The sequence below is a fragment of the Lupinus angustifolius genome, chromosome LG09, assembly GCF_001865875.1.
Source record: "Lupinus angustifolius cultivar Tanjil chromosome LG09, LupAngTanjil_v1.0, whole genome shotgun sequence".
Classification (NCBI taxonomy): Eukaryota; Viridiplantae; Streptophyta; class Magnoliopsida; order Fabales; family Fabaceae; genus Lupinus; species Lupinus angustifolius.
Genome location: NC_032017.1, coordinates 16,686,397 through 16,699,461, shown reverse-complemented (window position 1 = coordinate 16,699,461; position 13,065 = coordinate 16,686,397). Strand labels below are relative to the sequence as shown.

At 33.1% G+C, this 13,065-nt stretch overlaps 1 protein-coding gene across 1 annotated transcript; it reads right to left on the bottom strand.

Annotated features, from left to right (window-relative positions):
- Positions 8,251-8,956, bottom strand: LOC109355900 (ethylene-responsive transcription factor ERF023-like). Its single transcript, XM_019599175.1, has one exon. The coding sequence runs from the start codon at positions 8,873-8,875 to the stop codon at positions 8,360-8,362; it is 516 nt and encodes a 171-aa protein (XP_019454720.1). The 5' UTR covers positions 8,876-8,956; the 3' UTR covers positions 8,251-8,359.

The window sequence follows — 13,065 nt, the reverse complement described above, 5'->3', positions numbered from 1 at the left end:
TGTTGCAACATCTAAAATCATTGCAAACAAAATAAAATATAATAGAAACAAAGCATTATAGAAATAATGAAATTATAAATTATAAAGATTTAAAGATTGTATAGAAACAACGAAACATAATAGAAACAATAAAGCAACTAAAGAATAAAAGAAACAAAAAATCGTTTGAAAGAAATAAATAGAAAGATTGAAATAAAAATAGTGTTAAATATATATCCAAACAATGAAATAAAAATTTAATGAAACAAACAAATAACAAAGAGAAATAACTTTATTCAAATGCAACAAATAGAAACAATAAAATTGAAATAATAAAATGGAAACAATGTTGAGATAATAGAAAAAATGAAATACAGGATAAAGACAATGAAATAGAAAATACTAAAGAGCTATATAAACAACCAATTAGCTAAGAAATAAAAAATATTTGAAGACAATACTTAATCTCTAGCTAATATTCTTGTATGTAGGTAATATATAATTTTATTTAAAAAAATCATATGAGTAATAATGTATACTATTAAGTATTACAAAATAGAACATAATATTAATTCATCTACCATTTATTTGAATTACTTTTTTCAAAGGAAAACAATGATGATTAAAAGAATGGTGTATGGTATGCTGACAATATATAAAACTCTTATGCCGTTAATGTATATATTGTTTCCTTTAAAAAATATATAATTAAAAAAAAATCAGGTGCACATTTGCCCACCCTCACCACTTCATGGCACCGTCAGTGTCTACATTGCTTATGCAAAGAAAGCAATGGTAAAAGGAAAATATGGGAAAATTTACGTGTGTATTTTTAGGGAAGTCGTGGATGGTATCCACAACTTTGGGGGAAAGTCGTGGATATCCACGACTTACCTGACATATTCTCTCTCCATGAAAGTCGTGTACCATAAACATGACCTCCATTGTATATATATTAATAACAAAAGAGTTATGTAGTCTGGTGGTTCTTGGTTTTTATAGGAACCTAGAGATTCATGGTTCAACACCCACCTATTGCTTTTTTTTTTTAATTTGTTTTATAACTTTGACATATATTATTTCTACAAGGACTATGACACATTATGGTTAAATTGCATTATATTCATTACTGAATTTTGTACATTTTTATTTTATATTGTTTTAATAGCTCTTTTGTTATTAATATACAATGGAAGTCGTGTTTAGGGTACACGACTTCCATGGAGAGAGAATATGTTAGGGAAGTCGTGGATCCCATCCACGACTTTCCCCCAAAGTCGTGGATACCATCCACGATTTCCCTAAAAATACATTACTTCCGTAAATATTTTGAAACATATACCAAACGTGTGATATGGTAGTCAAACTACACTATCCACGTAAATTTTCCGAAAAATATGGTGTAGAGTCTAGACCTTTAAGAACCATGTTATTTATTTCCTGTTTGGAAATAAAATAACCTCCAAATGACGATTATACTCTAGTTTGTTTCCTTTGTAGCATATCATGCAATAAATTTTGTGACTATAGGACACAATTTTATAGATTTGAATTGCATCTTAAACATATTTGAAGGACAATATTTATTAGTCAAAAGAGTAACACTCAGAATAATGTAGAGTTGATAGAACTCACACCCTTTTTTCTTATGTGAACTATTCTTCACACTTGTTTTACCATTTTTTTCTTATGTGAACCATAACACTGCAATCCTTTTTTTGCAACTAGAGCAAACTATATGCTCATAACTTCTTAAATTATGTTTCGTCATTTTACAACCCCACTAATTTCTAAGTCACAGCTCATAGTTCTGACAATGAATGTTAGCACATTTTCCCGTACAAAACTAATGTTTCTCTTATTTTGACAAAATGTTATTTAGCTCCAGATGCAATTAAAAATGATCACCATGCATCTGTTCATATTGATGTTTACGTCCCTAACTCTAATGTTGGCGTACTTACTTAGCAGCCTTAACTTATCATTTGAATTTGAATTTATATGCATTGTAGCAGTATATAAACACCATGTGTGCATATATTTAATAAATAAAATCCACCTTATCTTAGATCTCTTTATATAAAATCACTCTGCTTGAAGTGAAACTGTTCAAGGAGCAACGGATATAACTCTTTTTCTACAAGTTCTTTCTTCATATTCATGTACTTAACCCTTTTAGCCCAAGATTAAATAAGATTAGTGTATACACCAAATGTCAAATAGGAAAAATACATTTGTATGATTAGGTAGAAGTGAGAATTATGAGGACCCCAAGTTGCAATATTTTGCGATATTTGTATGAAGAGTCACAAGTGAGACACCACGTCTTGAACCAAAACCTTAAACATTAGTTTGATGGGTCTTTCTTACTTATAAATTTTTTCACTCCTCCATACATATCCAATGTGGGACTTCGCACTTGAATAAACCCAACAATCTCTCCCTCAAGTGTGAGTACCACACCCTTTCCGGTCCGCTCCCCCTTAAGTCTACCATGTCCCAGCTGAACCATCGGCTCTGATACCACTTGTTGGACCAGACTGCGACCGGGGAGCCTCCAAACACCAGGGAGTTCCATTGTTACATGCGTATGAGAAGAGTGAAGAGTTACAAGTGACACACCACGTCTTGAACCAAAATCTTAAGGCATTAGTTCCATGAGTCTTTCCTACTTATAAATTTTTTCATTCCTCCACTTCACACTTGAATCAACCCAATGGACAGTGTTCTATTCGTTCATAGCAACTAAGAAACAAACATCAAGTAACTAAAATAGTGGGCTAAATATCAAATTTGAACCTGGTTCTGATATATTGGAGGTATCTGTTTATCACTATCTCTTAAGACGAGGAGAGGAAAGGACTCTTATGCTTATTTTCGTACATACTTGTCCTTGGTGATAGATTATGGGTTAGAATAGTATATTTAAAAATGAAAATGAATATCTCATGCTTTTTCCCCATGCAATTTGTTATATCTACTTTATAATCGTTAACTATTTATCCATCTTGTTTTTAAAATATAAGGATTTAAATCAATAATTATAAAATATTCTTATAGATGAGTTTCTTTTCTACTACCAATGATATTTCCTTTATTTTTTTGGGTAGTTGTCTTTTCCAATAAGTGTCGTTATTAGAAATCGAACCTTAAATTTTTTAGTCATCCTAATAATCGAGTGAAACCTTATAACAACACTAGACAAACACTTCGTAGAATAATGCTCAAATATCATCACTCTTAATAAAAAAATAACATAAATGCACCAAAAGAAATCTTTTTTGCAACTAGAGCAAATTATATGCTCTTCCCTTTTAAATAGAATCACCCACCCACCTTTCTTTTCTCTTTTCTGAAATTCTGGTAGATATGTTTCTTTATCTAATTGAAGTTAGACTTTTAGTGCTCAAGACCTCAAAGTCCTCCTAAGGTTGCAATTCCCTTTTTGGTGCAGAATATACAATTTTACCAACTAATGCCTCATGTGGTATTTAACATATAATCCCACTTCCATTCTTGCACAGCCTCTCAAATTTCAATAGCAATCATCAATCTTAAGATGAAACATCTACATGTGGGACTTGTAGTTAAAGAAAAGGGTATGAAGAGGAATACTTGAGAGGCCTAGATATATTATTTGACTTAGAAAGTATGTCACGACTTTATATTATTGATCAATTGATTTAAATAGAGAATATATTTCTTTGGTGGTCAAAATACTTAATATGAGTATTGCACATTATGGAACAATAGAAATTAACCAATTTGAGTGGATAGTTGAAAAGTGCATGGTTAAAAATGCTTTCACAGCTTATAAATATTGACAGTAGCGTTTTAAGACCTTCACAAATCACAATCTTGTTGCTGCAAGTTGAATCACACACTTTAAATTTATAGGACAAGCTACACTGTGGTCCTTCCTGATAGGCATTTGTTTCCTTCTCTTCTTAGATGTTGATGGATTGAGTTCTTCCAACCTCTTTTTTAACCATGCCTTGTGTAAGGGATATATCATTTGGCATGGCCTGCAAATTGCTATTGTTTCTTCACAGAATCTTGGAAGCTGTCATTTTTATGGCCCAAAGTTACTCAAGTAAACAACAATATTACAATCCTAATGTGAAGCTTATAATACAAACTCTTTTAGGAACCAGCCATATAAACAATAGTTTGTTTTATTAAGACATATATCAATGTGTTTATAATAAAGGTCTAAAGTTTATACTATTGTGAATGTGTTTCTATTAATGTATTATCTTTATCTTTTGTAAATAGGTGTATAAATCCAAAACTTTGTATACAACTTTGCTCTACAAAGTTGACCGCTTGATCTCTTTTGTATTGGATGGGCACCCCTTGTGCTCGTTTTAATACAATTTTCTTTTATCAAAAAAAAAAATACTATCGTGAATGTGTTGGAACAAACTCTGATCATAAAACCTCTAATATAACTACTAGGAAGTTCAATTGTTATTAGGGTATAAAATGAGTGAAAAGCTACATGTGAAATATGATGTATTGAACAAAAACCTAGTCAATGTTTTCAGGGGTCTTTTTCACGTATAAATGTTTATCCGCTCATATTTAATGTGAGACTTTACACTTAAATATACTAGAAAGAAATACAAAAAAATAGGGGTTGGAGAGATGGGTGTTAAGTATTACATGAAACTAGAATTCTAGCTTTCTGCTATGAATTGAGTCTGTGTAATGATAAGGACTTTGAGTAGAGGAGGTTCTGAAATTACGTTCAGTACTAATCTGCTTTTGCTACTATATTGCGGTATTGCCTTTCATTGGCATGGCATGTTTTAAATGCTTGAAGGGTTATTTTTGACCTGACAACCTGACAATACTATTTATTATTGTGTTTGTCTACCCTTTTTGGCCTTTTCTGCTGATCCAAGCTCAAATGCCTTTCATGGCAGAGAATAATCAGTCATATAACAAGTAAACTTTAGAAACAGTCAAATTATTTGCCCCCTTGTAAATTTATTTTTTTCCCTACTAAAGGGAAACTATAAAGTGATACATTGAGTGAGAGAGACAACAAATATCGGTGTCAGATTAAACATTAGTATTAGCTAAGTCCATGTGGTTACTAGTCAAAGAACAAGAATAATCAGAAAAGTTAAATTCAAAAGGTTAATAAACTGAGAAAATCCCCCTGATTTATAACTTGAGAGTGATATATTATTTGTAGAACTACACAAAACCAAAAGTGCAACTTTTTGTTGTTCGGGTGTCTTCCCGGATCTTGACCACAATGAGATATCTAGCCATGATTTATTCATAAACAATATAGAATATTAGAATATATATATATATATATTTTAATTGTAAAATTGAAGAAACAAATTTAGAAATAGTAAATATGACATTTTCAAAGTAAAAAGTAGATGATGTATAAGTGGGAGAGTTATCAGATTCTATCATATGATTTGGATGGGAAGAGGTCATGTGATACTTAACAGAAGAGATTCTTCTCAAATATTAGAGGTATATTGTTTTTGCACTTGTATTAAAGAGTAAAAGTGTCATATAGCTCAAATATAAAAGTGTAATATCATTTTATTTTTACATGATGTTTTTGATGTACTTATTCCTTTAATACTAATAATTATCTTAACTCATACTGAAGAGGGTAAAGCCTCGTAGAGGGGAAGTTTTGTAAAAGTTATATAGAAGTATGGTTGTTGAGTTTTATTATTCATTTTAAACTATTACCCACAAAATTAGCCCTAGGGTAGCTTTGAAAAAATGTGAAGAGGTGCAAGTATCCCCACCTATCCCTTACATGGTCCAGCTCTATTTGGGTGCACATGAAAATTTCTCATTCTTCATCTACTTAGAAACATCATTTATACCATTATAATTATTTCTTTTTTTCCTTACCTTACTCTATGTAACATGATTAGTCTTCGTAGTCATAAAGTTTATTCCTTTTAAGGTATTAGGTTTAAGAATTCATCTATTTATATATTTTTTTAACTCATCATCTACAAACTAGAAACTTCTTATTCATTATAATAACTCACTTATAATATTCAACATTTTTATCAACTATAGTACTCCCCTTGTTCTCAGTAGCTACAAAAAAAGAAAAACATGCCCCATTAAATCTTGTGATGTGAGAGATTAGGGTATATATAACACCCACGCATAACACTACCCATTTCATATACTTCGTTGACAAAGAAATAATCACCCACGTTCACGACATTGTGCTAAAATTCGAAACATCATTGTTGAGTGTTATATTCACCAACTACCCTTTTATTGAATTAAAGACAACATAAAATTAGAGATATTAAAAATAGTGAGTAAAGGGTCAATTTATTATCACTTTTTCTCCATAAAAATACAAATATAAAACGATGTAAATATTATCGTTATTGATTGCCACGTTATTATGTGAATATTACAGGCCTAATGCGAAAGGGAAACAGCCTAGAACAAACATGGTTAATTTTTTTGACAACATATAATGACGTAAATATTATCGTTATTGATTACCACGTTATATGTAACAAGTAATGTTTTATTATGTAAGATTCTTCCATAGTTCAAACGTAACATCAAAGCATTGCTGCACGAAATGCCTATGGCAAAATAGTTAATGACGTGCTAAATTTGACTTTAATGGAGGCCATCATTCATATTAAGATTAGCAATTTCATGAGCAAAATTATATATACCTAGGATTTGGATTTTTCTCTGATTTTTCAAGTATTTTAGGCTATGCTGTATTGGTCTGTGACTCATTTGGATTTAACTCAAAACTTATAAAAATTAGGTGATGATTAGATTGATATAAAAGTCACAAATTTAACTTTTGAAAATCCAATAAATAACATAAAGAAGCCAATTAACATCGTACTAAGTACAAGTACTAACAGAGTGCCAAGAGTGCTAGAAGTCTAGAACAATCCTTAAAGAATTTTTATTTTTATTTTTCTAAAAATCTATTAGTTTAAATAAGTTTATATTCAACTCTTAAATTAATTTTTTACTTCACAAAATGATTGCAACACAATATATTTTGATAAATAATAGAGATGACTTGTCTTATTTAATGTCTTCATCCAATTAAAATTTGAGATTTCATTACAAATATATTATAAAAACAGAAATTAATATTTTTATATTATTTATTAAAATTTGATTAATTATAGACATAAAGATATGATTTTTTCTGGGACATGATATTTGTTATGAAAGAAGGAAAATGTTTTTTCTACATTCCAAACATGACACTGTACTTAATGTGTACTAGTATATGAGTGTATACCTGCAAATACTATACTTTATATAAATATAAGTAGAGTGTGCGTTTTCTTGAATGTCATTTTTTATGTTCAAATAACATAATTCCAAAAGGAAATTTGCTAGAGGTTGATTCAAATTGAAAAACTCGTGTGGTACTGAAGGTATAAAAAGTACAGGACTATTACAAAAAAGACAAGGATTTGAACAATTTGATCGATTACATTAACTTGCACGCTAGAGTACAAGGAGATATGTTAATTGAATTGGTTAAAATAGTCTACTCCCTACTCTTGGAGAAGTATTCATTGAAAGAGACTACTTACCATACATAGTTACTTCAACAAAATAAAGCACTTATCTCTAAGTTTCAACAAAGATAAATAAATATGCTTGTAATCATTCACCATGGCCTTTAGTTATATTCTTGGAAAGTTGAATCCACTTTTTATATCCACAAGAATAAAAAAAAGTGAAACATATGGAGAGAATCGTGGAGAGATTTCACCCTCCAAAAATAAAAGAAAAGATAGATAGAATCAAAAGTGAGAGTACTTAAGTATTTGAGAAAAGTGAGTAACAAGTTCAATACAAGCACCATATATATAATTCTATGGACTTATAGACCATGTCATAATTAGGATATATTTCCTGCTATATAAAAGAAGGAAAAAAGACAAAAAAATGTTGTGTTTTCTAATATCATTATCATTTGTTAAATGCCAAAAAATCTGCTTCCAAATTATAGCTAGTGACATATTAGAAGTAACTTAGCTTCAACTAGATAGCTTAACCCACAAGTTGTGTTTGGTTTTACAGAAATCACAGACACAAACCAAACCTCCAAAGACTTTGGTTTATTCAATTACACATAAATTAGAATAAAAAACTAGAACCCAGTAATATCACAACTTATTCTTAAAAATTATATACAATGAAGAAACAAGTCAATGCAATCACTGATTAATTAATTTATTGATGAAGAGTAATTAGCAAGAAGAATAATTAGTAAAATTGTGGTACTAGTAATAAAATATTATTATTTTTAGCGTGAACACAAACAGTTCACACATACATTAGGAATATACAAACCACTTAGCAGAATTAATACACACTATAGGCACGCCGTGATGTCGCCGGAAAATGTCCACCACTTACTATTCATCAGCTCCGGCAGCTCTATCTCACCCCAAAAGTCATCGCCGCAATCGGAAGAAGAACTAATGTCACGTTTATCTGGAGAACCGGCAGCCTTCATCATCATGTGAGCCGCCTTGGCCGCCGCCGCCTGGATGTCCCTCGCGGTGCATGCAGACGCCGGCGGCAAAGGCGGCAGGTGGTGCACTTCATCAGGGAAGTTGAGCTGCGCCTTCCGGCCTTTGAGGCAGTAGGCGGCGACGTCATAGGCCTTTGCAGCCATCTCCGGCGCCGGGAATGAGCCGAGCCATATGCGTGACTTCTTGCGTGGTTCCCGAATTTCCGATACCCATTTGCCCCACCGCCGCTTCCGGACGCCACGGTAGACTGGGTGGCGCATGCCACCGCCGGTTGAGGAGTTGTCTGGTCTTGTGGTGGTAATTGTTACGTCATCTTCAGTGGCGGCGCAGAGTGGTTGTTGTTGTTGCTCCATTTAGGCTTCTCAGAATAGCCACGGGTTGGGTCTCTGCAATTATCTTCAGCATTTATATAAGGTTGAGGAGAGATGTTAAATTAGTAGAGTTCAAAATATCTTCTTGTACCCACGGCTAAATTGACTAATGGGACCTCATACTCCCAACCAATACGTTATATTTCTAATTTTTTATTTGGTCTCACAAATTATTATATTATTTTATAATTTAGTTTATTTTCATCTAAATTAAATTAACATTTATTTTTTTCTTACTAATAAACATCATTATTCATAGTTACGTCTCACAATCAATCTATGTTAAAATGGTAGGAGTTATGAATAAGATAAATTTTTCTGATGAGCAAGAAGGAATGAGTTAATAACTACAATGTATAGCTAATAACTAACTAGTTAATCGATTAATTAAACTATTAATCGATTAACGAAAACAATAATACAACTAACAAACTGAAATCAACTAACAACGTTAACATCCCCCTCAAGCTGGAATGTGTCAAGCATTCCAAACTTGAAATGATTGTGATAAACACCACACATACTCTAATACCTCCTCTTGCTGATGAGCAAATCTTCGTCTCTTAGTCTTGAAATATGAACGTGAAGCAATACTGACACATAACCACTATTTGGTACAAGCAACTTCATCTGATGCTTAACCATCTTTTTTACAGAAGCAAACCAATTATAACGGATGAAAGAGAGAAATGAGATGAACCTTAATTTTGATCATTATATGCTGTTTCAATGAGAAAAAGTTACACATTATAATGTTGTGCGTTTAATGAGAGATGTAAAGAAACTAGAGTAATAAAGAAATGAGAAATAATTGGGAATAAATGATAATAATAAGTGTGTAGATTCTTGTTGTCATTTAGAAGAAAAGATTAGTTCTAAGCTACTGAAACTGACCTTGAAACTTGAAACAACTAATTCCAAACACCACAATTGGTTGCACCATTCATGTCTATTCGGAAACAAGATCTTGATATTACAATTGACATGATTTTGGTGGATGATTCTAAACCTTTCATGTTAACAAGTCTAGATAGGGTCTTGCATGAGATGCGCTCCAAATGTGTTGTAACAAAATTTGCAGCTTGAAGAGAAAAGAAACACAATGCAAGACAATAAAGTCTACATCTCAAATCCCAAGAACATATACAAGAAGCCTCAAGATGAATTCTTTGATAGAGAAAGATCTTCTTTATCCCAATGTAATTGTTGAAGAAATATTTGTGCATGACCTCAGAAAATGTATCAAAAATTCTAGCAACCTTTAGATTCTTGATTAATAGACTTTGTGCCAAGAGTGAATGGAATATCCCTAATTGAAGAAAGGGCAATTAGGGACAACCACCAGTGTGGTGAGAACCACACCACCAACATATGTAAGGATCATCGATGAGAAAGAAGTCAAAATATATCTAGTTGCAAATGCAATAATAGAAAAAGCAAGCACTAGTATCTTCTATGCTCATAAAGAAATAAATCAACAAGCTTCCAATGAGAAGATTATGGCATTGGTTGATACTGTAAGCAACTTCTTACTTTTTTTGATGGAGAAAATGCCACCATGACATCCACCCAACCATTAGATTGAACATCATCAAGACTCCCAATACTTTTATTTGAACCCATTCTTGAGTACTTCCCACGGGAAAGTGGTAAATCTTGTTGTGAATGTATAATTTTGGCGTATAAGAAAATCAACCTTTCTTGAAAAGAAGGGACAAAACCCGCATCATCTACTATACCAACTGCTAGAGCAAAACGACCTGGTATAGCCACCAATGGAAAGATTGCAGTAACAAAGTGAGGAGGAGGAAAGGCATAAGCGAAAGCTATGAAAATGAATAATTATTGTTATGATACCATGTTGAAATGGTAGTAGTCAAGAGTAAGAGAGATCTTCTTGATGAACAAGAAGGAATGAAAAAATGTTATTGAATTGAAAATGAGTTACAAGGAATAAGGTGTTAGAATTTCTGACAATTTATGGGTCACAAATATAATTCTATGATTGTGTTATGGTCATTATGTAATTAGCCAAAATATAAAATGATCTTCAGTAATTAATTTGGTGGCTAAGGGCATATGTGTCATGAAATAATATAAGTGTAGATATCTTCACGCAATTTCTGATTTGATGAAGGGACTGAATCAGAACTATTGCAACTAAAGTAGTAACCACTACGAGGTTACTTTTATGGGTTATGGTCCCCATTTGTAGAGCAACAGGTTTTGAGGTGTAGTGTTAAGGAGAATAAAGGTGGATTAGGATAGTGTTATCCATAGGGATAAAACACTATCCTAGTTATCCACATCAAGAAATAATGAACTCTCCTCATAAGAAACCCACTCTCACCATAAGGAAAACTCTCTTAAGCTTAAAGCTTTCTGACACTCAAGAAAGCTCTCTCATTCCCCTCTAGAGAAGCATAAGGAAATCATTCGACGCTCTATCATCTGGAAGATCATCGCACCCTCATACCTTCGAGATTCCGGAAATGGCTCAACAAGGTATGTTCTTCATCTTCACCATGAACTCATTTGGGGTTTCTTCGGTCTTGACAATGGTTGTTCCATTTGGGTTTATGTATGGACATAAACATTAGGTTATGGGAACAAAGTCATGGTCATAAGGACTTTCACGTTTAATATATGGATTTCGGATTGAAAGATATTCCCCAACAAGTGGTATCAGAGCCACCACAATTTGATTCATGTGTGAAATTAGGGTTCTTGCTTTTCTTCCCCAAATCTGGTTTGATTTAGGGTTTTGATGTTTTGTTCATGCCATGGATCGATTAGAAAAGAAATGATTGTTTTTCATGTAAATATATGAAGATTCGTAATGAATCGATGTTTTCTCGTGTTTTCTCTTGAATTTTTGGGTGATTTTTTGAAGAACAGCGATGTAGAAATCGCACTGTTCGTCTTCTATAGCAGTGCTCTTGCTCAAGCGAGAGTGTCTCGCCCAAGCGAGAGTCTCTCGGCCGAGCGAGAGGGGCTCGCCCAAGTGAGAGCTAAACAGAAGCATTGACTTCTATTGCACTCAAGCGAGAAGATCCTCACCCAAGCGAGTGTATGGGCGACATAAGGCTCGCTCAAGCAAGAGACAAACAGAAGCACTGGCTTCAATTGCGCTCAAGCGAGAGTACGTCGCTCAAGTGAGAGTACCTCGCCTAGGCGAGAGTACGATAAAGTTTATGAGACTTTGGTATCTTTGTGCATTGGTTTTAATTGTTATTTGGTTGTCCATTAAGGTTTTCTGTTGTTTCAAGTGAGCCAAATGAAGTAAAATGTCGCCAAAGTGACCTCTTTCACATGAATATAACTCATGAAGAATATCATATGTAAGTGTGTATGATTATTCATGCGGGTATTAGCTGGCCCAAAGGAAAGTTGATATTGGGCCGAGGATCATATACACCTGTGATGATAAACATGTCATAATTCTTAAGTTTTGTACATGTGACTGATGAATCAATCCAAAGAGGGATTGTCAGTTGACATGCCTTATTATGAATGTTTGATCATTACAAAAAGAGTACCACTTGCAGTTGATATCACTGTCCAAAGACTTAATATTGATGGTGCACTAGGTATCTTGAATTGGACATACCATTGTTTAAGCACATTGATAATTTTAAGTTGTGAGCATATTTTAATATTTGTCCTTTGTTTGAATCAGCTACATCAATTGCTTCCATATCTGCAAATTTGAATTCAGTTCCGGTCCTTAATGGTGAAAATTTTAAGGACTCGAAAGAGAACCTGGAAATTGTTCTTGGCTGCATGGATCTGGACTATGCATTAAGGGTAGAGCAACCCTCTTCTCCTTCAGAATCCACTGCCTCTGAAGAGAGGAAGGATTATGAGAAGTGGGATCGCTCTAATCACATGAGTCAAATGATCATTAAGCGCGGTATTCCAGAAGTCCTTAGGGGTACTATCTCGGATTAGATAAATAGTGCCAAAGCTTTCCTTGCTGAGATTGAAAAACGTTTTGCAAAGAAGGATAAGGCGGAAACAAGTACTCTGTTACAGAATTTGATTTCCATTAGGTATCAAGGCAAGGAAAATATAAGGGAATACATCATGGGAATGTCCAACATCGCTTCAAAACTTAAGGCCCTTAAGCTTGAGGTGTCGGAAGACTTACTCATGCATTTGGTCTTGCTTTC